The sequence below is a fragment of the Capsicum annuum genome, chromosome 7, assembly GCF_002878395.1.
Source record: "Capsicum annuum cultivar UCD-10X-F1 chromosome 7, UCD10Xv1.1, whole genome shotgun sequence".
Classification (NCBI taxonomy): domain Eukaryota; kingdom Viridiplantae; phylum Streptophyta; class Magnoliopsida; order Solanales; family Solanaceae; genus Capsicum; species Capsicum annuum.
Window position 1 is genome coordinate 154,832,133 of NC_061117.1, and position 27,795 is coordinate 154,859,927.

Below are 27,795 nucleotides of genomic sequence, written 5' to 3' on the forward strand. Positions count from 1 at the left end.
TGGTATGGGTTACTGATATACTTAAATTGAGTAACTATTTATTAAAGTACAATGAAAGTGGAAGGTAATAGTGGCAAGGTTGAGTTAATTGTTATGAGTCCTGGTATTGACTTGCTTGAATGTTGTTCTGGTTGTATTCTTATCTGATTTATTTGGTTATTATTGAGACAAGACTAAGTGAAGGTATAAATACTAAGTGTCACATGGTTGTACTTGTTTACTGATTGTTGGTTATGTGTTCATATTTGTTATTTTGAGTCGGTCGATGACTTTACGAGTACATACTGATTTTGTACTACTTGTACTCTTCATTTTGTTGAGTCCAGAGCATATTTCAGTGGCTCTGATGAGATTTCAATTGTATCCGGTGACTGTTTCCGACTCAAGTTTGAGCTTCATCTTCCGATCAGCCATAAGTCTTCGCACACTATGCTCTTGTCCATTTGTTTTGAGCACAGACATTGTAGTTATTCTAGTTTTTTGAGTTGTATCTGCAGATTTTCATATTTATATGTTTTGGTATAATGACTTTCAGTTTCGGGGTCATTTTAAACATTCGATTCATTCTACATTATTTTAATTGTTAGAATTATTCAAATTATTGGTTGATAACAGAATTGCTCATTCATATTTAATAACTGTTAAGTATTGATGTTGGGTAACTAGGATTAGATGATTCTCCCACCGAAGGGTAGCGTGTGTACCACTCGTAACGCATTGGGTCGTGACAATTAGGAATGAAAACACTTTTGACAGGAAGCGTTTTACTCCAAAATAACACTTTCTAATTCAAATCCAAAGTTATCGGGCTTAAGGCAGACATCATTCACTGGGGGATTGAAACCAAAAATAAAAAACATAATAATACATGTAAAGTTATCTTATACTTATGTGTGCAAACTAATCCAAACACAATATGATAGATATGTGAGCAAAGTTATCAAAAGATCGCAATTATGAAAAAACAAAAGACAAACAAGATATAGCATCCTCAATACAGCAAAAAAAAAAAAAAGAGAATGTATCTATTTGTAGGATGTGCCATTTGAGGACATTTCTTGATCGGTTTTCTTTTTATCAACTTTGAATTTGATCCAATTGATGATTTCGAAGACAATGAAAATGAAAAAAAGACATGCTATAACTGCAATATAGGCAGGTTTCCACGTATCTTCTTCTTGCAATATTATGATGCCTTTGAAAATGTTGACACAAATCACTGACAACAATGCATAGCCAAGAGCAAGATGGTATATACTCCAGTATGTGTGAAGTTGATCGTTCTTGTGGGGCTTATATCTCAGTGCCAGCGTCTGTATACATGATTAATTAGTGTCCAATTGTCAGTATCATCATAAGGTTAGAGGCATCCATAAAATATAATTTATTTAATGTTTGGTCAAGTTTGAATAGATTGTTGATTCGTTAAATTATTAGCTCAGATCGTTTTAACTTTTAACCCATTAAAATTGTGTTGATGTGTAGCTCAAATTGATTCATGAAAAATCTTGTTAAAATATTTTTAAAAAAAATTAAATATGTTATAAATAATCATAATAAATATGATTTTACTAAGTATGCAAAAATTATAAAAGCATAAATAAAGCAATTCAAATTTTATAAGAATTGTGCGCAATGAATTATGACTCACATTTTAGATCATTTTTCTCCAACCCTTTTTAGTCTAAGTAAATTTTTAACATATCAATAACTCGTCCATTTATTAATCAACACATTTTCACCCATCAAAATTTAGCTCAGGCAGCTTATTGACACCTCTAATTGAGATTAGAAACTTAGCCTGTTTGACCAAGTTTCAAGAAACCTAAAAGTGATTATTATTTTTTTTAAAAAAAGGAAAAATTTCAGAAATAGCTAACATTTAGGCAGTAAATGAGGCGTCATAACTAAAGTTTGTCTAATTATAGGACGTAGTTATAGTTTAGTGACTAAATATATAAATTACAAATTTTACATACATATACAAATTCGCATTATATTAGAGATTCGTACATGAGCTTGAAAATTTTCTTTGTCTACAAATATAAATATATATATATATATATATATATATATATATATATATATATATATATATATATATATATATATATTGAGCTTTGAAATTGAGAATATGTATATGAGACGCAAGATTTGTATATGAGGTGCGAGATTTGTGTATGAAGTTCGAAATATATAAATATACCAATATAAAAGAATGTACTATTTAATCTAAACTTTAGCTACAAATGGTAATTATTTTAAATATTAGCTACGCATGCTAATTATAAATTGATATTTTCTTCGCCATGTATTTTTTTCCTTTAGCAATTAAGGTATTTGGACATATTTTAGGAAAATAAGATATGTACTTTTGAATAGTAGTGGAAGTTATTATTTAGAAGTTTAAAAAAAATCCCAAAAATACTTTTGAAACATTAATGAAGCACAAAGCACTGCAATAACATTGGCGAACAAAATTTATAATTGATTAGTTAAATACCAATTCTTTTTCCAAAAGTATCTGATAAAAAAACAACTTTTAAAATAACTAGGTTTTAAAAATGTGAGCAAACAGGCTAAAAAACACTTAAATTAACTAAGAGGGCTGTAGACTGCATATTTCTGGGAGAAATTACATGGGATGGCGGCCTTATTGTGGGTGTCTTTGCTTTTTTGACTCCCATAAAAAAAAAATTTAAATACTAGTTTTTTTTTTCATTTTATGTATAAAATAAGTATAGATTTTATTCCTCTACACTTAAAATATTTTTATACTTTCGATTTTATTTGTCTCTTAACTTTTATTTTTATTTCTTCCTCTTTTTTTATTATATTTATTTTACCTTTTTCTATCTCTTTTTTTCCTTTTTTAATTCATTTGTCTCAATCATTATTTTTTATTTTCTTATTTTTTTCTTCTCTTTTTTATTTTTTCTCAAATATTATTTATCTTTTCTTCTTTTTTCTAAAATTAGTTTGTCTCAACCTTTATTTTTTGTTTTTATCTTTTATCATTTTTTTCTTCTTTTATTTCATTTTTCTCAACCTTTATTTTCATTTTTCTTCTCATTTTTGCTTTTTTCAAACTTTATTTTTTTTATTTTTCCTTTTTTCTTTTTTTCCTCACATTTATTTTTCTTCTTTTTTTTTCTTTTTTCTCGATCTTCTTTTCTTAAATTTTCTCAACTTCTATTATATTTTGCTAATGAATAGAAAGTTGGATAATCGGCAAAGAGGATCTTCTTTCTTTGACATCGAAGTAATTTTAAGGGTGTGACTTGTTATTTTGAAGTCCTTTGGGACAAGTCTTACCTCTAAGGCAAGAGTTATAGAACATCTCATAAATCAAGATATAATGTGATAGTGTCAAGTCTTGCTCATGGGTCATAACTTGTCATTTGAAAATGTTTGAGCTAAGTCTTTCCTCTAAGACAAAAGTTAGAGAGTATCTCATTAATTAAGACATAATGAAGTAGTGTTATATTTTGCCCATGATGAGTAACTTATTTTTTTGGGAGGTTCATGGGCTCTGTCTTGTCTTAGAAGCAACATTAATAAAGCATCTCATAAATTAAGACATAATGTGGTAGTGTCAACTCTTGCCCATGGGGCATAACTTATTATTTGAAAGTCCTTGGGTTAAGTCTTGCCTATAGGAAATTGGTCATAAAACATTTCAAAAATCAAGACACGGTGTGGTAGTGTCAACTCTTGCCCATGGGGAGTAAGTTGATATTTGAAAGTCCTTGGGCTAAGTTAGAGGCAAGAGTTATAGAACATCTCATAAATCAAGAGAAAATGTGATAGTGTCAACTCTTGCTCATGAGGCGTAACTTGTTGTTTTAAAGTCCTTAGGCTAAGTCTTCCCTCTAAGACAAAAGTTATAGAACATCTCATAAATTAAGATACAATGTAGTAGTCTAAACTCTTTTCCAAGGGGCGTAACTTATTGTTTAAAAGTCATTGGTCTAGATGTTGCCTCTGAGGCGAGAGTTATAGAGTATCTCATAAATTAAGACACAATGTGGTAGCGTCAACTCTTGCCCATGGGACGTAACTTGTTGTTTGAAAGTCATTGGGTTAAGTCTTGCTTCCAAGGTAAGAGTTATAGAGCATCTCATAAATCAAAACACAATGTGGTTGTATCAATTCTTACCCGTGGGACATAACTTTCTGTTTGAAAGTCCTTCGTTTAAATCTTGCCTCTAATGTGAGAGTTATAAAATATCTCATAAATTAATACACAATGTGGTAGTGTCAACTCTTACCCATGAGGTGTAATACTTTATCTGAAAGTTCTTGGTCTAAGTTTTTCTACTAAGGTAAGAGTTATAGAGCATCTCATAAATCAAGACACGATGTGGTAGCGTTACCTCTTGCCCGTGGGGCATAAATTATAATTTAAAGGTCCTTGGGCTAAACCTTACATCTAAGGCAAAATTCATAGAGCATCGCATAAGTCAAACACACTGTGGTAGTGTCAAATCTTACTTATTGTATGCAACTTATTGTTTGAAAGTCCTTAAAATAAGTCTTACCTCAAGGACAAGAGTTATACATCATCTCATAAATCAAGACAGTATGTGGCACTGTCAACTCTTTCCCATGGGACACAACTTGTTATTTGAAAGTCTTCGGGCTAAGTTTTGCCTCTGAGGCAAGAGTTATAGAACATATCATAAATCAATACACAATGTGGTAGGTTCAACACGTGCCAGTAAGGCACAAACTGTTGTTTGAAAGTCATTGGGCTTTGTCTTACCTCTAAGGCAAGAGTTATAGAACATCTCATAACTAAAACATAATATGATAGTGTCAACTCTTGCATATAGGACATAACTTGTTGTTTGAAAGTTCTTGGGCTAAATTTTTCCTCTAAGACGAAATACATAGAACATCTCATAAATCAAGAAACAATATAGTGCTATCAACTCCTACCATTGGCATAACCTGTTGTTTGGAAAGAATCAAAGAAAAGAAAAAAGTAAAGAAAAATAATCAAAGTTGAGGAAAAAGAAAAATGAAGAAAAAATAAAAAGCAAAAAAATAAAAAAAATAAAAGTTGAGAAGAAAAAATTGTCACAACCCAAAATAGATACGTGATGACACTTGTCAAACCCACCAGACAAGCATGCTACAACGGCCCGAGTTTTTGGTCCTTGAGATTTTTCTAAAATTTTATCCTCATTGTCTTGACTACGACTCACCCTACAAGTCGTAGGGTGTTTTGACCAGTCAAGTGACCCTAGACATAATGTGTTCAGTGAATGGTTCTTAAGTTACTATCCTGAGTACGACTTGAGGGTATGAGTCATAGGAAGTCATAACGGGTCCTGTGGACCCAATCGTAACCAAATACAAAATTAAGTGGTTAAGTTCTGGTCTAAGTACGAGTGACTCACTACGAGCCACAAGAACTTGTTACGAGTCATTGGGTGCAAATCATAGGATATCTGGTGTTTCCCCAATTAGGTTTTGTGTTGACTACGACTGGACCCTATGAGTCATAGGGTCCCATTATGAGTGATACCAGTTGAGTCTTAGGGTCAACAATGTGTGGGTGTCCTGGGAACTGTCTTGGCTACGACTCAGGGTGATGAGTCATAGTGTGTCCTTATGAATTGTATAGTGACCCGTAGTCACTGACAACTAAATTTTAGTTTTTAAGATGAGGACACTTTAGACAATTCTATCTTTGCCCAATTAAAACCCCATGTCCATAAAGAACTTAAGAGGGTTATAATTTATCCTTAGCATACTAAAACACTTAAAAGACCCTCTCAAATGTTCTCAAAAAAAATACTTAGGGTTTCCAAGAATAGGTCACCCAAGGGATCTAGGGTTAAATTCCTTTCGTAAAACATGGTATTTTAGGCATGTTACTCTTTTCTCATTGTTCATTTGTAAAAAGCACATGCTTTAAAGTATTGTTCATGAGATATTTATATTGATTTTGAAATCAAGGATTGTGGAATTTGAATGCTTGTTATTGAATAATATTTTCCCATGGTTTACATATGATTATTTATGCTTTGATTATGGTTTTGAACTTAAGGGTGCAGGGTATGGTGAATGAACTAGGGAATTATTGTGATTTTCCCAAACTTGTGACTTTTGAAGTGGTTATAACCCAACCCCATATTGTGAAATTGGTTTTTAGTTATGAGAAATATAGGAATTTGAATTATCCTTGAACTATTGCATTATGATTTTGAATTAAACCTTATGGGGTTATGTAATTCCCTCAGCTAATGTATAATTGAACCAAGAGGGTTGTGAATTTTCCCCAAGTGATGTAATTATTAGCATATTGTTATTACTTTACAGGTGTGGTTGGTATGACGATACCAATAATGTATTCCTTAATGTGTATTGTGGTTCAATTAATGGGAATGTGTAATACTTATTTTAATTGGTCTTTAATGAGGGTTGTGTAGCTAAGTCATAAAAGTAGAGGTTTGAAGGACCAATACTGGAAAACCCAATTATCGATGGGGGGGAGGTCTATATGATCGGGTGGTTCGAGTCCCTCTTATTATTATTATTATTATTATTATTATCAATTGATTGGGAGGTTCAACTCCCCCATATCTTATAAGAAGTTAGAGCCCCCCGCAGTGCATATGTATACCCTCTGGTTCGTACGGCTACATGCATTGAGGAACTACTAGCTGAGGAAGAGCTGGGCATATATAGCATGTGGGTGTTTTCATATGTTATGACAGAAGCACTATACAATCTAGGCTAAAGTTTTAATGGGCATGCTAAACCTTGTTCCCTATCCCGATATATGATATATATATAAATATGTATTTGATTATGTACAGTGGATTTAAATGTTTTAAACTGTTGAATATGGCATTATGTTATCCTTATCCTTATGTTACATGCTACTGTTCACCCACTAACCGTCTCTAGACGTTGTATCCCCATGTGATGCAGGCACCGGAGCTACTTCTACTTTTTTATGTAGAGCTAGGTCGGTTGGGTCGGTTTATTGTATTGTGATGAAGTGGTGAGCTTCCATTCCCTGGAAAGCTTAGGTATTTCACCATCTTTCATTCTTAGATTCTAGTTGATATCTACTTTCATTATCATTAACATTATCATCTTTCAGAGTCGGGGATATGTCCCAATCAAGACTGATTTTAGTTCTTTGTTTAAAATACTTTGTTTTGGATTAATGTGGATATTGGGTCTTGTTGGTCAGTTGTTTGGTCGGTCATCGGTCGTTGGTTATAGACATGTTTTGACTTTTCTTATGTTTGTTACATGCTATCGTGTTATATTTTTAGAATTCATGCGACATTGGGGGATGCTGTATTTGGTTTGGTTAAGTGTAGTGGGTGATCTCTGGTCCATGTAGGACTTAAGATACCCGTCATGGCCAGACCCTAGTTTGGGTAGTGACAAAGATGGCATCAGAGCCTAGGTTTGGTGTCATTGGGTGTCTAACAAAGTCGTGTCAAGTGAAGTCTCATTTATGGGTATGTAGCATGCCACACTCATAAGGGAGAGACTACTAGATATTTAGGAATGTTTTCCTTTCTTTTTGTTCTATTTTAGAGCTTTAGAGTCTAAGGTCTTGAATCTCTCTAATCCTCATTTATTCGCCTTTCAGATCATGTCTCCAAGAAGATCTAAAACTGCGAGAATTCTTCTGTCTTGTCTAAGGACAATGGGGATGGAGCTCGTGTAACTCTAGAAGTTCAAACCTAATCTAGGGTTGCTTCTTCTAACTGCCTTGAGGGAGCACCACTGGCTCCCCCTATCCCTCCTTAGGCACCACCAGGCTAGTATATCTAATGTTGAGTTTTGCTAGCCGATTCCTTTGCTTACACAATTGGTGGCCTCCTAGACTTAGCGTGTTACTTTTGCTGCCCCATCATCTGAGGCTACTAGAGTTGGCCGATTCAAGAGGTTGAGTCTTTCCATTTTCACTAATTCTAGGGTTGAGGAAGGTCCTTAATATTTTATTGATGAAATAGAAAAGATCTTCTGTATGATGCATGCTACTGACATAGAAGGGGTAGATTTTATAGCTTATTAGTTAAAGGATATGGTATACCAATGGTATGAAGAGTGGGAGTAGCTTAGGGGCGATGATGCTGAGTCAACTTTGTGGGAGGACTTCTCTAGTGCTTTTGTTGATCGCTTCTTTACTCATGAGTTTAGAGAGAAGAAGGTTGGGGAGTTTGTGAATTTAAAACAAGGCAGGATGTTAGTAAAGGAGTATGCCTTGAAATTTCATCAGTTGTTGTGTTATGATCCTGAATTAGTGTCTAGCATAAGGGATAGAATAGGAAGTTTACCTCTCGTTTATCCCATTAGTTGATCTTAGAGAAAATTATTGTTTTTTTGAACAAGGATATAAACATCTCTAGACTTGTGGTGTATATTCAATAAGTAGAAGAAGAAAATAAACAAGAAGAGATAAGTGAAAGGCAGAGTAAGAAATTTTGCTATTTGGATTAAGGTGAAGGTCAGCAGCAGAGTGGTAGAGATAGTGGAAAGTAGTCTAAAAAGAAGCGGGGCAATTTTGGTTCTTACTCTACGGCTAGTGCTCCTTACCCAAATTTGTTGGGTGATCTTTGTTCTCAAAATGATAGTAGATTTAGAGCACCAGCAGCCCAATTATAGGCTAGTGGGGCTCAGTCAGCTCCATCGTATCCTCCTTGAAGATTCTATGGTCAGGTGCACCGGTGGTGTTTGTGAAGAAGGGAGAAATAAGTATGATAAATTTGGTCAGACTGGTCATAAGCAGAGGGATTGTCCTTATAAGGTTGATTCTGGGCAAATAAGATTCCTGTTACTACTCTATCAGCTTACGCACCAAAAGGTGTTGCACTTACTTTTGGCTCTGGCACTGGTCGAAACCATCTATACACTCCTTGCCACTCGCCATGATTCTGAGGCATCCCTCGATGTTATTACTTGTACACTTAAACTCTTTTATCGTGATGTATATTGTCTATTGGATCCCAATTCTATACTCTCTTATGTGGCTATCCATTTTGTCTTTGATCCTGAATGTATTTTGGACCACTTCTCTATGTCCACCCCAGCGGGTGACTCCGTTATGGATAGAAGCATCTATAGGGACTTTGTGATGTCGGTTCATGGTAGAGAGACCTTGGTAGATCTAATAGAATTGGAAATGTTAGACTTCAATGTGATTTTAGGGATAAATTTAGTGTATTCATGCTATGCATCTCTTGATTGTTACACCCGAAGGGTCAATTTCCAATTCCATAATAAGCCGGTGATCAAATGGGAAGGTAGTTTGCTATTGCCTAAGGAAAGGTTCATCTCGTATCTTAGATCCCGGAAATTGGTTTCTAAAGGGTACCTCTATCTCTTAGTACATGTTAAGGATTCTAGATCCGAAGGTCCTTTCTTGCAGACTTTCCCCGTGGTTTGTGAATTTCTCAAGGTGTTTCCTGGTAATATTTTGATATTTCTCCTGATAGGGAAATCTATTTTGGGATTGTTCTTCTTTCGGACACTCGTCCTATTTCTATACCTCCATATAGAATTGCTCCAACTGAGTTGAGAGAACTCAAAGAGCAGTTGAAAGATCTTCTAGATAAGATTTTTATCTGCCCTAGTGTGTCTTCATAGGGTGCTCCTATTTTTTTTGTGCATAAGAAAGATGGTTCCCTTCGAATGTGTATTGATTACCACCAATTGAATAAGGTGACCTTGAAGAATAAGTATCTTCTTCCAAGGATTGATGATCTGTTCGATCAACTTCAGGGTGCTAAGTTCTTTTCTAAGATTGTTCTTCGATCGGGTTACCATCAATTGAATCTTAGGTAGGCGGATATACTTAAGACTACCTTCTGAATCCAATATGGTCATTTTGAGTTTTGGTGATATCCTTTGACTTGACCAATGTCCCAGCAACATTTATGGATCTTATAAATCAGGTTTTTTGACTGTTCTTGAACTTATTTGTCATTTTCTTTATTGATGATATTTTGGTATATTCTAAGAGCGAGGCGGATCATGCCGATCACGTCCACCTTATGTTACAAACCCTAAAGGATTATCATTTGTATGAAAAATTTTCTAAGTATGAGTTCTGCTTGAATGCTATGATTTATCTGGGACATGTTGTTTCTCGTGAAGGGATCATGGTGGGTCCATAGAAGGTTGCTTTGGTCTAGAAGTGGCCTAGACCCACGACTCCAACCGATATTTAGAGATTCTTAGGTTTAGCCGGTTATTATAAAAGGTTTGTGGAGAGTTTCTCTTCTATTGCTGCCCCATTGACTAAGTTAACTCAGACAAAGGTGAAATTCTTGTGGTCAGATGCTTGCGAGGGTGGTTTTGAGAAGCCAAAGGATAAGTTAATTTTGGCTCTGGTCTTGACTCTGCCTGAGGGCACTGATGATTTTGTTATCTATTGCGATGTATCCCGGGTAGTACTAAGTTGTGTGTTAATGCAACATGGCATAGTGGTTGAATATGCTTCTAGACAGTTGAAATTTTATGAGAAAAATTATCTGACTCATGATTTAGAATTGTTAGTTGTGGAATTTGTGTTAAAGATCTGGTGGCATTATTTGTATGAGGTCTAAGTTGATATATATTATGATCATAAGAGCTTGCAATAGGTATTCACTCAAAAAGAATTGGATCTTAGGAAAAGTAGATAGCTTGAGTTGCTAAAGAACTATGACACGAGTCTCCACTATTATCTAGGTAAATATAACGTGGTTGTGAATTCTCTTAGCAGGTTTTCCATGGGAAGCTTGTCTCATGTGGATGAGAAGGAGCTGGATTTGGTGAAGGATATTCACCATTTGGCTAATCTCAAAGTTTGTTTCTTAGATTTTAAGAATGGTGGCATAATTTTTCAAGAGGTGGCAAGGTCATCTCTTGGTGCTGAAGTAAAGGAAAAGCAAACGTTAGATCTTATTTTGATGCAAATCAAGAATTATATAGGTAGGCAGAAAGTGATGATTTTCTCAATTAGTAGTGATGGTATCTTAAGATACCAAGGCACATTATGGATTCCCTATGTTGATGGGTTGCGAAGAATAATTTTGGCCGAATGTTATGAGTTGCGATATACCATTCATCCTGGTTCGATGAAAATATATCATGATCTTAAGAAGATTTATTGGTGGAATAACATGAAGCAAGATGTGGCCAATTTTGTGGCTAAATGCATGGTGTGTCAGCAAGTGAAAGTGGAACACTTAAGGCCTGGTTGGTTGACTTAAGAGATTGAATTGCAAGTATGGAAATGAGAGGTAATTAATATGGATTTTGGTACTAGTGTTTCGTGGTATCATCATCAATTTGATTCAATTTGGGTCATCATGGATAGGATGATTAAGTCTTCTCACTTCTTGCCAGTGAGGACTAATTTCTCTTTAGACAATTATGCTAAGTTGTTCATTGAGGAGATCGTAAAGTTGCATAGTACTCTAGTCTCCATCATATCTTATTTGGGTACCCAATTCTCAGTTTACTTTTTGATGTCATTAAAGCGAGGCTTGGGGACTAAAGTAATTCTTACTACCTCTTTCCAACCGCAGATAGATGGGCAAGTAGAAAGAATAATTTAGGTGTCAGAAAATATGCTTCGGGCTTGTGTTATTTATTTTGGTGGTATTTGGGTTGACCACTTGCCTCTCATAGAATTTGTTTACAACAACAGTTATCACTCTAGCATTGGTATGGCTCCGTTTGAGGCCTTATAAGGCAGAAGGTGTATATCTCTTATTAGGTAGTTTGAGGTTGGTGAAAATAAGTTGTTTGGCCCTAATTTGGTTCACCAATCCATGGAGAAGGTAAAGGTAATTCAAGATAGAATTCAGGCATCCCAACGTCGCCAAAAGTCCTACACGAATGTGAGGCGAAGGGAGTTGTACTTCAGTATTGGTTATTGGATATTCATGAAGGTATCCCCATGAAGGAAGTGATACGATTTATCAAGAGGGGAAGTTTAGTACCCATTATGTCTGTCCGTACATAGTTTTGAAGAGGGTTGATAATGTTGCATACGAATTGGAGTTGCCTTCCAGTTTAAGCTTTATTCATTCAGTGTTTCATGTTTCAGTGTTGAGAAAGTATGTGGGTGATCCTTTGACGGTTGTTCCTCAGGAGGAGGTAGGTATTTTTGATTTTTTATCCTATGAGAAAGTCCCAGTTGAGATTTTGGATCGGCAAGTCCGTCGGTTACGGACTAAGAATGTGGCTTTGGTGAAGGTTCATTGGAGGAAGTAGAAGGTTGAGGAAGCTACATGGGAATTCGAGGAGGACATGAAGTCGAAATATCTATTCGTGTTCTCTATTCTAGATAATTATGCTTGACATATGTGTATTCCTTAGCATCTTTGATTTCTATCTTTGTTAAAGGTAAAAGTAGCGGTATGTGGATTCAAATTGTGCTAATAAGTTCCATGCCTTATCATTCAAGGACGAATGATACTAAGGGAGAGTATGTAACACCCTGGGTTTTTGGTCCTGTAAAAATTTCTACAATTTTATCCTCACTGTCTTGACTATGACTCACCCTATGAGTCGTAGGGTGTCTTGATGGGTCAGGTGACCCTAGTCATAAAGTGTGCAGTGAATAGTGCTTGAGTTACTATCCTGAGTACAACTTGGGAGTATGAGTCGTAGGGAGTCACGATGGGTCCTGTAGACCCAATTGTAATCAAATTAGAAATTAAGTGGTTAAGTTCTGCTTTGAGTACGAGTGACTTACTATGAGCCGTAAGAACTTGTTAGAAGTAGTTGGGTGTAAATCATAGGATGTCCAATATTTACCCAATTAGGTACTATTTTGACTACGAATAGACCCTATGAGTCGTAGGGTCCCATTACGAGTGATACCAATTGGTTAGTATGGTCAAAGTGTATGGGTGTCCTGCAAACTATCATGGCTATGACTTAGGGTGACGAGTCATAATGTTTCCTTACGAGTCGTATAGTGACCCATAGTCACTGATAACTAAATTTTAGTTTTTAAATTGAGGGTATTTTAGACAATTCCCTCTTTGACCAATTAAAATCCCACGTCCATAAAACACTTAAGGGTGTTATAATTAATTCTTAGCATACACAAACACTTAAAAGACTCTCAAATTTTCTCAAGCAACCATATTTAGGGTTTCTAAGAAGTAGGTCATCCAAAGGATCGAGTGTTGAATTTCTTTCGTAAAACTTAGTATTCTAGGCATGTTACCCTTCCCTCATTGTTAATTTGTAAAAATCATATGTTTTAAAGTATTGTTCATGAGATATTTATGTTGGTTTGCAATCAAAGGTTGTGGGTTTTGAATGCTTGTTATTGAACAATGTTTTTCCATTGTCTACATATGAATATTCATGCTTTAATTATAGTTTTGAACTTATGGGTGTATAGGTATGGTGAATGAACTAGAGAATTGAGATTTTCCCCAAACTTGTGACTTTTGAAGTGGTTATGGCCCCAACCCTATATTGTGAAATTTGTTTTTAGTTAGGAAAAATGTGGGAATTTGAATTAACCTTGAACTATTGCATTATGATTTGAATTGAACCTTATGGGGTTGTCTAACTCCCCAAGCTAATGTATAATTTAACCTAGGGGTTGTGAATTTCACCTAATTTGATGTAATTTTTGGCCTATTATTGTTACCTTGCAAGTGTATTTGGTATGACAATACCATCAATGTATGCCTTAATGTGTAATGTGGTTCAATGAATGGGAATGTCCAATAATTATTTTAATTGGGCTTTAATGATGATTGTGTGATTGAGTCGTGAAAGTAGAGGTTTAGAAGGACCAATACTGAAAATTGCGGTTGCCAATGTGGGGGTCTATATGACCTAGTGACTCGAGTCTCCCTTATTATTATTATCAATTGATTGGGAGGTTAGAGTCCCCACATCGTATTACATGATTTGGTGCTTGTGTTACCTTAATATGCTAGGAGGTTCGAGTCCCCCATAGTGTAAATGTATACCCTTTGGTTCCTGTGGCCATACACACTGGGGCCCTACCAACTAGGAGAGATCTGGGCCCATATAGCTCGTGGGTACCTTTTTATATTATGGCGGTTAAGCTACATAATCCAGGATAAAGTTTTAAAGTGTATGTTAAGCCTTGTTCCCTATCCTGGCTTGTGATATATATATATATATATATATATTTTTGTGTGTGTGTGTATGTGTATATGTGTATGTGTGTGTATGCATTTGATTATGTGCACTAGCTTTAAATGTTTTGAACTGTTGAACATGTCATTATATTATCCTTATCCCTGAGTTACATGCTAGTATTCAACCTACTAACCTTCTCCGGATGATGTATCCCTATGTGATACATGCACTGGAGCTACTTTTACTTTTCGTATACAGAGTTAGGTCGGTTGGCTTGATTCATTGCATAGTGGTGACCATCCATTCCCTGGAAGGCTTGGGCATTTAACCATTAGATTCGAGTTGATAGTTACTTTTATTATCATTTTCATTCTCGTTGTCATCTATCAGAGTCGGGGACATATCCTGACAAAGACTAATTTTGGTTCTTTGTTTAGAAGTCTTTGTTTGGATTATTGTGGATATTGGATGATGTTGGTCCGTTGTTTGGCCAGTCATCGGCCATCGGTTATAGACATGTTTTGACTTTCCTTAAGTTTGTTGCGTGTTATTTTGTTATATGTTCGAAATCCATCCAACATTGAGGGATATTGTGTTTGGTTTGGTTGGGTGCAGGTAGTGATCTTCGGTCCACGTGGGACTTGAGATACTCGTCGCAGCCAGGCCCTAGTTCGGGTCGTTATATAAGCCTAACCCATCCCAAAGAATGCAATTAATAAAGACAAAATCAAAATACAAGAACGAATAATCCTAATATAAACATATATATATATATATATATAGAAGCCAAGAGTCTCAACGGTAAATCCCAGGACTGATTTTCATCACTACAAGCCTCTATACAGATTCAACTAATAATAATATGGGTCTAAAATATCTTAAATGTGAATAAAAACATAAGATATAAATAGAGAGATATGAGATGTTCTAAAGTCTATTAGCTACTACCTCGATCTCTGCTATATCAACTCCCATAGAACGTTATCTACCATCTACCAATTAAACCAATAGTTGCATGAGGTTTGAAAAAATAAGAAAAAGGAAAGAAAAGGCAAGGGGTGTATACGAAACCACATGTACTCAGCATGCATCATTGACAATCAATCCTAATCCAAAGCGATTGCGAGAACCACTATCCCAACTACCCAAGAGTTTCCTCAATCGATTTATATCTCACAATTGCATCTTTTCATCCTATCAAGGTAACCTAATAAAATGGTCAAAAGATTTACCAAAAATAGGGCAGGTATACTAACCTAGGTCAGTCAATACTATTCATTCTATGATCAATCTATAAGGGAAGTTATTTATGAAGAAGACTTAGTAATAAGATATATCATGCTTAATCAATTATAATCAACCAATGAAAAACAGGGAGAGAGTACATATATATACGAGTGTGTCTCATACTACCAACAGAGATATACATTTATTTTCCTATAAAGCCCCATTCATAGCACACGTCTCATAATTTTCCAACGTCCAAATTAGTATAAGGTAATATAAGACAATGTAATGAATGCTCAAACATAATATCACAAACAACGTGCTTTGATGGCAATAAAATACAAAAGTAAATATGAATATAGTATCAAAGCAAACCAGGAAACATAATGTAATGTGAACAATGCAGTGATGGAATGATGATAAATGGTGAAAATCACCACATGACTTTCTGTATACACCCACCAAGCTCTAATAGATTAGGTAAGAACCATGGGGGTTGCAACCCATATAATATATCTCATATCTCAATCTCAACTCTCCTTTTCGGCTTGTGTTCTCAGAGAGGATTTTCATAAGAGTGTCTCGTTTTCTTTTAAAAATAGTATTTATTAATGGTACAAATGTTACATAAATATGCATGTATGATATAAGTATGTATACTCACAACCAATCAGTATAAAGATCAAAATCCATTCAATACATGTATAAGTGAGCTCATAATCACCTCTATATATCAATAATTTATGCTTCCAGTTTCCACTTGACACCACCAGAATAATAGTCATGTAGTCCACAATAATATCATTTCAACCCCTCACGTGGGAATCACTATAATGATAATGCAATTAAATGCTCAAACAAGGTCTACAATGTCAGTCAAGCTCCCACTTGGGCGTCACAATGATAGATTAGACATTCCAATGTGCATATAAGGCCTATAATGATAATTTAAGCCCCCACTAGGTCGACATAAGACATTAATGCACAAACATGACCAATAACATCAAGTCAAGCCCTCACTCAAGCATGACAATAATACATCTTCTTAAGTCAACAAAAAATATGCATATAAGCCTCCACTTGGGCACATGATCACAAATAGTTACTCAAGTCCATAAATATGTTCATATTAGCCCCCCATAGGTAACTTGAAATAACCAATAACAATATATCGCGGAACTACCCAAACCTAGTTTGGTCCATACATTAAGTCTCATCAACTAATACAAGTTCATTTATTCTCTAAGTATTTAGTAAACCTCTATCATTTTGTAACAAGGCAAGAATGACCTAACTATCCTCTAGAATGTAACCAAGTCCAATACAAGATCATAATATAGGTAATACCTATCTAATATTCAAAAATACCAAGTTATTCATTTACAATCCATCCTAGAGGTACTTACAAGTATAAAAACAACTAGAGTAAGCATATATCTAAATACAATCCATCAAAGACTTTAGTACTTGTGGAGATGCTCGTTGTATTACCTAAGAATGACCCTTAATCCTAGACTAAATACAATAATACATACAAACAAGCATACAACACAAAACACTTTTAAAAAAGTCAAGGTACATATCAACTTATCTTAAATAAAGATCTACAAGTCTATACACTACCCAAGCCTTAATCATAAGCTCAACTCCCTCAAATCAACACCAAACGTGTCCAATCTACTAAAAAAAATCTACAAGTCCAAAAAAAGCTAATGATACTCATATTTATCCTATTTAAGATCACTAAGGATTTGAAAAATGAGTTCAAAAATAAAAGGAATAAAGTAAAACTTTATTTAAGAATAACATTTTCCACATCAAGAGAAGTCTATAGTTAAATACCCAGGTGAAGTTGAGTTGAAATCAGACCTTGAATCGAAGAAAAACTCATTTAACAATTTATCAGGAAAAATCCCCAAAACACCTTTAAAATCATATATTTAAAGTTTTTTTGAAGAAAAAATCAATAGGAAATGATGAAATAAGGATTTGAAAACTTACCCACGAAAAAATCATGAAAATTCCTTTGTAACCACCTTAATCCAAGCTCTAGAAATTCAGAAATGGAGAAATATGATTTAGGGCCGAAAAAGGTGCTTAATCTATCCAGGTCACTAGACTTCGCGAACATAAGCCCTTGGTCTCGATCGTGAGGTTGCCCAACCCGGACATTCGCGAATGATGGCCTCTGTCCGCAAGCGCGATGAAGAAGCGACACCACTCTTTGCGAACGCGAGTCTCTAGCGGTGAACACGAAGGTAGGGACAATGAAACTCCACGAATGCGAGCCTAAGGCTATAAATGTAAAAAGAAAAGGGGCATGCTCTAGATGACAGCTGAAAACCAGCAAAAATACAAGTCAACTCTTTGAATGAACCCTCAAATTTTTTTTGAACCACACAAAACTAAATTAATAGTGTTACTAGGCTAATTTCGACGTTTCAAATTCAATGGCGATGTCGAATTTAAAAATGATTTTTTATCACAAAATTAACCCGTGAAATCCCTTTTATTCTATACCAAGCGGATGGTCGAAATGAGCTATACAAGTTTTGAGATCGAACCTATTCCGCTACTAACCTAAATTTAATATTTTGGATCTATTGGCGCATTCAAAATTGCCAGTGAACACTCGAATCAAGAAATATTGATTGAAGTCAACTATTAGCTCTTAAAACCTCAAACTCTCCCAAAATCTTTCTGAAATCCTTGAGAGCCACACCAACCATCCCTACATCCCAGAATCAACATATAGGAACTCCAAAGAAGGATAGAATGGTTAAGAAATAGAAATTTTTAAATTTCACTACAAGAGTCATTACAAAAATGAAAAAAATAAAGGTTGAGAAAAAAGGAAAAAATGGAGAAAAATATGACAAAACAAAAAAGAATATAAAAATAAAGGCTGAGAAAAATTTAAAAAAGAAAAAAAATTGAGAGGAGAAAAGGAAAAAAGTAAAGGTTAAAAAAGCTAAAAAATAAAATAAAATAAAAATAAAAATCAAAGTGAAATAAAAAAAAAAAAATAGATGTTGAAAGATAAACAAGCATGAAGAGTTGGTTAAAAATATTTGAGGTATAGAGGGACAAATATGTATTTGTTTCATACATAAAAAAGACTAGTTTTATAGTACTTTTCTTATAGGAGATAAACAACAAAGCCACCCATAGTTTACCCTATTTCTGGCACTTCTAAGTTCTAATAACATCTCTTTTAATTATTCTTCTCTCCTTTTGAAGAAATTGATAACGTAAAAGAATATTTTTACAATCAATTCTCATAGTAATGACTTTAATACACGGTATTCTTGTAGATTAAATTAGTAATCAAATGTTCCCACTAAGTATAAATTTTAAAGGGCATGGAGAAATAGAAAGTTTTGAGGGTAGTGGTCAAAGCTCTCGAGCAGAATTTTCTTTTTAATCATATTTACGCTATAAATGTTAGTTTATCATAGTTAACTGATGAATTCATGAGGTAAGAGTACATATAATTAGCAATAATTAACGATAAATCAAAAAAAGTATAAGAAAGATACACATATTTTTTAAAAAAGTTTGGTGTATAATTAAATGTAGGTAAATAAATTAATTTAATATACGAAATATTCTACACTCACGAAGAATCTAAAAAAGTCGCATCATCCTACATATGTGATACTGACAATCTATTCACATACAAGCATTAATGGAGAATATAATTAAGAAGTTGGTTGAAAGACTGTTTACTTGTAGGGTGGCAAATGTGAAGATTGAGATGCCGTAAGCTCCATGTTTGGGGAAAGAGTAATGTTTGGAAGAATTTCCAAGCCACATTCCGAGTGCCCAACCAGTTGCACCAATAATATATCCACATGCTTGACATGCCTTATGAGCATATTTCCATTGATCATGTTCATTCCAGTGTATTGGACCCTTTTTGAAATACCTAGCTATTATCACCCCAATAGGCAGTACTACACCCCAACCAATAATGCTAAGTATTCCATGAGCCTGTAAATACAAAAAAAATTAGAAGCATTCATGCAAATAGGCGTTCATTCATGTGCTTAAATTAAAAATAGTTGGAAATAAAATAAATATACATAGAGATAGAGAAATAGAGAGAGAAAGCGCTTTCACATGCGAAAGTGACCTATTACTTTCTAAAACATAGAATTTCTTTGTTATAGTTTCTAATGAAGGAAATTTTAGAGGAATAAAAAAACCACTCATTACAATTTATCAATATGCTCATTCTATCTTCTAAACATAGTTTGAAGGACAAAAACTCAAAGGTGACCGTGTGTTTACACCAAATTAATATAATTTATCAGTTATGATTAAGCAATTTAATATAGTAAAAATAAATAGTTATTAATCATGGTTTAGTGAACGGACTCCATATTCAATCCAATGATATGCATGTATAAATTAGCGTGGTGAAAGCACCAGGTCTTGATAAGCTTTTACCTGGTTTGAAGGATGTCGTCGCTTGCGTAAGCATGCAATGAAAGAAAATCGATCATAAGTGGGATTTTATTTATCTATTTTTATTTATTTTAATAAATGGGATTTGATTACATGAAAAATAATTTAAGGTGCAACCTCTACAACATGCATGTTATAAAAATACAATAATGACATAACATTATTTTATTACTATTACCTCTACATAAGTAAAATCCTAAAAAATATAGACGTAACCAAGAGAGAAGAAAGAGCAATAAGGAGAATAATCCATAATTAGGCTTACAATTCTGGCGTGACGACGTCTAGCAGATCGAATACTTATAGGTTCACCAGTGTGCAAATCTATGGTCTCTGCACTATCATAGTTTTTGAGAGTTTTTTCATGAATCTTGGGTTCCATTCCACTTGCATTTTTTCCAACTTGCCAAACATGATTAATGTTTGAAATATTTGCTGTTTGAGGAAGATGTATAGTGGCTTCTATAATGTGATACTGAATATGTTCAAGAGAACTAAACTCCAATTTGCTTACATTCAAATCAATAGCAGAAGGTAAGAGATTGCACCCTATCTTGATATATTCTGTGACATTGTACTTGTCACCAAGAAATGAACCATTTTTTTGTTTGATGCCAATAAATGCTTGAGTCCCTACCATTCTTGGTTCTGGTCCAAAGTTCAAACCCCAGGCAAGCCACCCTGTTTCACTTTCTAATCTTGCTCCCACTATTACCTGTTGGAGCTTAGGCGAATTCAGAATTTAGAGTTGACATAATCGAAAATTCTACCAAGGGGATTGAAAGAAATGCAAGAACATCAATTTTTTTGGTAATTGAATATCACAATTGATATTTGAAGGCAGACCGATTTTGAACAATTTTTACCATTATACTGCAAACTTCCCTCTCAAAAGGATTAATTAATAAATTTACGTATATACAAAATTTTAAAAAGTACATCACCAAAGGGGAGCATAACAAGGAAAAAAAAATTTAATAATAAATAAAATAAATAGAAAAAGCCATTCGACAAAATGAATTTAAGAAAGGAATAGGAAAAAAAGAGAATTCAAGAGTCCTTAAGTACCGCACCAACTTGTTTGATATTTGGTATTGTTGCCGCAATGAAGAGCTTCCGAATTTTTTAGAGAAAATGGGCTCAAAACTTAATCAGGAAATAATTTTTAGCTTCATAATTCATTGATAGAGCAGTGCAAGAACAATCATACAAAAATGAGCTAACCTTCGAACGCCCTGCTCTAATAAAAAAAAAGAGATGCTCGAAAATGGTTGAAGTAGTTGAATTAGAGGATAACTATGATTATAGCCCTTGGTAAGTTATTCAAAACATAAGCATACAATCTTTTATGCATGTACATATTTATGGATCAAGCCAAAAGTTATCAGATCAGTTAAATTCATAAAACCAACTCTGGATCAGCCTCTGACCTGGAGAGTTTGAGTCGTGTTCTCGATTTTCCATCCAAATTCAACTCCATTCCTATGTCTGTATCTCTTGCATAATGTAAGATTTCTACTGAGGGTTTCAGACCAAAAATTCTCAGTGCAACGATGGGCATGAATTGTAAATGAAAATAAAGATAAAAGGAAGATTGAGTTTGAGACAAAAAATATTAAATAAAATGGAGACATCTTCACTTTCTTTTTTTAATTTATTTTTTTTTTGGCTTTTCGCTTTTCGTGTTTCTTCCTCAACGTAGGTATATATAAGAGCTAACTTAAAAAGGAAAAGAAAAAAGTTTAACTTGAGTCTTGAGCATGCATCCATGAGTTTTCCACGGAATGAGAAAATTGGAGTTTAAAAGAAGTAATGTATTTGTTCTGTTTTCTTTATTCATTCTTTTTATCATTTTTTGTTGGATAAGGCCAGAGGTTCTTTTATTGGGAAAAGAGTGGGTAGCTACAGCATCAATGATTGTAATGAAGTGATAGTCCTTTGTTCTTAATTAATCATTGGATTGAGCTTTTATGTATAGTTAATAAATAATCTTTATAAGAGAACTTTACCCCCTATGTTGAATTTTTCTGCACGGATTCGAATCAAATCAAGTCTCAATACAGATATCGAACATCAATAATAAATAAGAAATAATGTAAGAGGGTAAAAGCAGTGTTTCAATTACTCTTCCAAGGTTTTTTTCACTTTACTTCCCTTTTCTTCTGTTGCTTTTCTTGTTTAAAATGCTTTTACCAAAGTAAGATGCGGCCTCATGCACCCTTTACTAAATTTGCGTATAGAGAACAAAATGTAGCAATGTGTTTCACGTATTTAGTTTTTAGGAATAAATGACACTCCAAGGACAAACTTAAGTAAGTGTTTGTGAGTGTTTTACATGTATATAGTTGGTTCTGCTAGGTGAAATAATAAAGTATTAGATCTGTGTATTTGGTTTCTCTACTTTTCATCAAGATTGGCTTGGATTTCATTTTTATTATGTTAATAAAAGACTCCAAAAGAACTCCTAACTATTATTTATACCTAGATAAACTAATATTTGTTCTACATAGGTTACATATCTATAGGGGGTCTACAAGATCAGTCATGCTAGTAAAGGAAACCTTTTAAAAAAATTTGGATAGTGAGAGATAATGAAATTTTTTGGTAGCCATTGATTCTAAATCATCCTTCCCTATGCTTGGTCGTTTTCCGTCTAAGAATAGTGAGTCTGTCTTGTAAGGGTTTCCAATTCCAGATTGTTAATATGAACAATGTAATACAAATTCTAAGGCCAATATTCAAGGATCGGGGAGCTATATAATTTTCACAAATCTTGAAATAATAGTAATTTAATTAACAAAACATATGTCAAAATTTAATTTGGTATTTTCGTGATCAATCTTGATAGTGAGAGAACTTTTTTGTATTAATTGTTCTTCTTAATACTCATCCTATTTCTAGATAAGTTGTGTTTTTAAATTGAGCATACCCTTTAAGAAACTACTCAGTTTTTTAAAAAATAAAAATATTTTTACTAATTTACCTTTAATAAATACCTTGAAAAATGTAACTTTTTAATAGTTTCTTGGTTATATAAAACAAATAGTATACGTACTATCGTGATGTAAGGCTAAAAATATTATTTCTAACCTTTTCAGATCGTGATGTTCGAGCATCCTAAAACATATTACCTTAAATAGAATTCAATTACCATATTGTTCCTCAATGAAATAAACAAATAAGATCCAATTATCATATTGTTCCTCAATGAAATAAACCCCCACCCCCAAATTCTTCCCCTCCCCCTGTAATGACCTAAATTTGTGAATTTTTTATTTCAATGTATTTTTGTTGATATCTGTTGATTTTGAGGTTTAGGGATGGTTGACTATTTCTATTTCAATGCGATTGAGAACTAGTTGTGAGTGTTTGTAGTTTTTAGAGGCTTCAGAAGTCATATAATAGACTTTAATTAATATTTGTTATTCTGAGTGTTGGATGGCATAACGGACTACGCCCGCAGATTTGAAATATTGAATTTGGGTTAGTAGCGGAGTTGGTTCATTTTTGAAACTTTTAAATCTTATTTTGATCCATTATTTGAAAAATAGTGAAATAGGATCTTGAGGGTTAATTTTGCGTACACAGTTCTTTTTTTTTTTTAAATTTCAACATTGCCATTAAAATCGAAAAATCAAAATTAGCCTAGCAGCATATATGATTTACTTTGTCGGGTCCTGAACGAATCTCGAAGGTCCATTCAGAATATTCAAAAACATGCCAAATTAGCTGGTACGCCACTAATATTTGGTGCATGGATCCTCCATAAATGCGGCCCTTTGGCCATGAACACATAGAAGGAATTCACCCTTCATCGCGATCGCGAGGTGGTGGTTGCAATCACACGAAGGGCAATGGAATTCTTCTCCGTGAACGCGACGACGTTGTCATGAACGCGACGACGCTATCGTGAATGCGACCTGATTCATCAGCTTTTGCGAATGTGAAAGCCAATTTAACAATTTGATCAACGCTGGCCCTCCCAAACACGTAAGGTTGACCGCCTTCCTGAGGTACTGTTCACTGAATAGTATAAATACTCTATTTTTGCAATTTTACTCTATTTTTGGACCTCCAAGCTTCGGGAAAGGTAATTTTTAAGGGATTTAATATTGATTTTCATATGGGTAGCTCCAAAACTCATAATTCTAATATTTTCCATTGATTTTATCTTTAAAAATACCTTTAAATCATGATTTCAAAGTAGAAAATTAGGGTTTTTATCGGTAAAGTTTAATAAGGGTTTTCTTTATTTTGGGCCTTGATTTTTACCCGTTTTGTATGGCTTTTCTCTAGCAGGCTCCTATAACCTTGGGGAATGTGTTTTGAATTTTTTTTTACTTGTACTACTTTTATTTTTGTACTCGTTTTTCAAACCAATCTTGGATCTGGCTCAAATATGGGCAATATGAATATTGTTAGCTTTCTTCTAATACACAAATGCTATATTTGATGGTGTATTTGGTTTTGAGGCCGTTCATGAGGGGAAGTCTCTGTGTTGAAGTACTTTAGACCAAAATTTCACTGTTTTGAGGTAGGTTATGGCTTAACTTCTTTCAAATTGAGGTAGGTAGTTAATGAGTAAGTAATGCATGCTATAGGATTTATATTTTGAGATTAGTTTTACTGTTGTATAACTGTGTCGGGGCTTATATATTTTGTTGTTGTTAATTTATGATATTTGATATTATGTGTTTCTATTGTAGAGGCTTTATTTGACATTATTGGTCTTATCTGTGCATCTAAATGTCTTTATTCTAGATATGATACCTTGGGAGGAGGTCGGGTGGTCATCGGGGAGGGAAGGGGGGGTGGAATATTCTACTAATTTAGGCCTTAATTGAGCATTGGTGCTTTTATCTTGATAAAATACCCCAGTTAGGGGTGGATATGATATTAATGATGTCTTGCATGCATGTTTATTCTGATGGTTCCTTAATGGAGTTGACAATCATGAATTATGGACATCTTGTATTGATTTCTAGGTTATTTGTATATATATTTTATGTGGGATGTATTAGATATCATCATTTGAGTTGATTGTGAGCATTAAATCCTCATTCAATATATATACATTCTTAAGATACTTGTACCACTAGAAATACTATTTTTGAAAGAAATGAGACACCTATATGAAAATTCTCTCCATGAACACGAGCCAGAGAGAAGAATTGAGATTAAGATATGAGATATAGTATATGAATTGCAAAATCCCCATGGGGCTTGCCTGGTTTCTGCGAGCTTGATCGATATATACGAAAAGTCATGTGATGGCATTCACCATTCATTCCATCCCCATTACATGCATATTTTTTTTCTAAGTTTGCTTGACTTGTATTTTTGCCATGCATTTATGTTTTATATGTGTGTTAATACCGTTTCAGTAATCTTATATATATACACACGCACACACATTAAACTATTAGTTGAGATGATTTAAGATAATGTTTGAGGCTTTTCTGCTTGCAGGTGACCTGCTCATAGTGTATTTTACTTCTCTTATTTTCCATTTTACTTAATTGGCCTATGTTACTAACCGAGTACAAGTAGACCGTACTCACTCCTACTGTGCTCTTTTGGTGTAAATCATAGCAGAGCACAATTCAAACAGGCTGATTCATGTAATGTAGTTGGCAATACTTCAAGGTACTTACCACCCTAGGATTATTAGAGTCGACTTTAGGCCTCTTCTATTTATGAGTTATCTTTATTCTTATTTCAAAGACAAACTATGTATCTTCTGTTTCAAATTTTTTATTAGATGTTTTTATGCCATGACACCAGATTTTGAGATTGGATTGTATGGAATTCTTTTATTTTCTATTTGTGATTATATTCTATATTTGGGTTGACTTCAATCTAGAAGTTTTTCCTATGAGTTATTTTACTATATTTGCATATTTCATTATTAGTTTGAGTGATTGACTTACTTATTAAGCCTTTGCCTTGATTAGTTCCATCATGACACATTTTGGATCATGAAAAATTCATATCAGAGTAGTCAGGTTCATCAGTCTCATAAGTATAAGAGAGGGATATCTAGTAGAGTCTCTCAAATCGGTACATTAATGTTTGTATCTATCTTCAATAGGCTATAGTTGTCTTTACAAGAAAACTTTTATATTTTGATTCCTTGCCGGACAGGTTATTCATACCTTATGTTTTAAGTTTTGTTTCACTCATTTTGCATAGATGGTGAGGTCTAGATCTTGAGAAATTAGGGATACAGAGCCAGCACTTGAGGATGGAACACAGACTAAAGGGTGAGGCAGGGGTTGTGGACAACTCAGAGGTAGAAAATGGGTAAAAAGAGCTGCCTCTATCAGAGGTAGTGCCAGAGGGATTGCCCTTGAGCTTGAGATTGAACATGTAGGGCTAGCTCAAGACCCACAGGATTAAGTTGCTAATCCTGTTCTAGAGGCTTTATTGATTTGATTATTAGCTCATTTGGACGACGTTCCCTTGAGTTTTCCTGGTGTTTCTCCATTTCTAAGTATGGTACCATCAACAGTGTTGATATTTTCTTATGATGTTTCTCTAACCCTGTGTGTGGTTTTGCCATCTTCACTGACATATTCTTATAATACTCATCAAACTTCGAGTGGTTTTCCACCTTCTATGTCAATATCTAATCATGGTATTCCAGTTTATGGGTACAACCTTTATCTATGATACCCCTTCATGTGGATTTTCATCCTTCTTAATTTGCTATTTCTCTAGTTGCTTCGAATACAATTATGTCTTATGATGATCTAAAGATGTTTAAGAGTTTTATTCGCCTGGGTGCTTCCAAGTTTAGTGGTGCTATTGGAGAGGATACCTATGAGTTTTTGGTTGATTGCCAGGAAAAGTTACATAATGTTAGATCCCTCAAGTCTCATGGAGTTACTTATAAAACCTATCAGTTGATAAATATGTCTAGGATTGGAGGAGGGCATATGAAAATTATAGAAGTTTAGATTCCCTGCTATGACTTAGACTCAATTTTTTAAGGTTTTCTTGAAGATGTTTATCCCATATAGTTTGAGGGACTAAGTGCTTGATGAGTTTGATCATTTAGAGCAGGGTTCCATGATAATTATTGAGTATGACACTCATTTTCATACTTTATCTATGTATTCAATCGCTAGCATCTCTATCTAGTTTAAGCAAATTCAAAAATTTGTGAAAGGATTGGATGGTACTTATCAGCTAGCTACAACTCAGATGGTAGTTTCATTGGCTTCCTTTTAGAGTATTATTAAGCATGCCAAGAAGATCGAGTAGATTATCTAAGCTATTTAAGAAGGAACTAAGAAGGTGCATTGTCATAATGAAATTAGTATACACGTCTCTCCAAGTAGATACTTTTATGGTAGAGGTTCCGATAGCTATCATGGTAGGCCAATTCAGGATGCTCTTATAGGGATCAGGTGGTAGGTCTTCAGGTTCAACGACTTTGGATAGTGAGAAATCTAGTTAGGGTGGCTATTCTAGTTTAGTCTCATTGCCTTAAATTAAGTCAGGCCGTAGAGGGTGTTTTATGTTTGATGAGTTTGTCCATATGGCCAAGGATCATCATTGGTGTGTTTTAATACCTACTCCTATATTAGCAGTGAAAAGTGGTTCACAAAGTGGTAGGAATGGTCTAGTTAGAGGTGCTCGTATTGGTGGTCAATGAGTTACTCAATACAGAAGAAAACATGGTTGGTTTTATTTTATACCTTCTATACCTAAAGCAAATGCCTTTAATGTTTTTATGATAGGTATATTTGCTTTAGATTTGCTTTCACATTATTTGATACTGGTCAACTTTCTCCTATGTGTCTACATATTTTGCATATAGTTTTAATGTTGTGTGTGATCCTCTTACTATGATTTTTAATGTTTCTACCCCGTACGAGATTTTTTAGTCATGGATCAGGTGTACCAATCTTGTGTGGTTACCTTTGTGGGTCATAAAACTTGGGTAGACTTGATTGTCTTAGATATGGTTGATTTTGACGTTATCCT

General features: G+C 34.2%; 1 protein-coding gene across 1 annotated transcript; it reads right to left on the reverse strand.

The window, feature by feature from the left end:
* Positions 1 to 864: 864 nt before the first annotated feature.
* On the reverse strand, positions 865 to 21,540 carry LOC107852968 (cytochrome b561 and DOMON domain-containing protein At5g47530). The gene is made up of 4 exons (XM_016697999.2): positions 21,234 to 21,540; positions 20,069 to 20,518; positions 19,063 to 19,326; positions 865 to 1,313 (listed from the first exon to the last, which is right to left on the reverse strand). The coding sequence occupies exons 1-4, from the start codon at positions 21,435 to 21,437 to the stop codon at positions 1,026 to 1,028; spliced, it is 1,206 nt and encodes a 401-aa protein (XP_016553485.2). The 5' UTR covers positions 21,438 to 21,540; the 3' UTR covers positions 865 to 1,025.
* Positions 21,541 to 27,795: the final 6,255 nt, after the last annotated feature.

Bases quoted from the DNA above. Each gene is read 5' to 3' on its own strand.
- LOC107852968 (XM_016697999.2), bottom strand. From the start codon at position 21,437: ATGTCTCCATTTTATTTAATATTTTTTGTCTCAAACTCAATCTTCCTT. The intron at 20,519-21,233 runs GTCAGAGGCTGA...AAGCTCCAACAG, and splicing joins ACACGACTCAAACTCTCCAG to GTAATAGTGGGAGCAAGATT. The intron at 19,327-20,068 runs GTAAGCCTAATT...TTGTATTTACAG, and splicing joins GACGTCGTCACGCCAGAATT to GCTCATGGAATACTTAGCAT.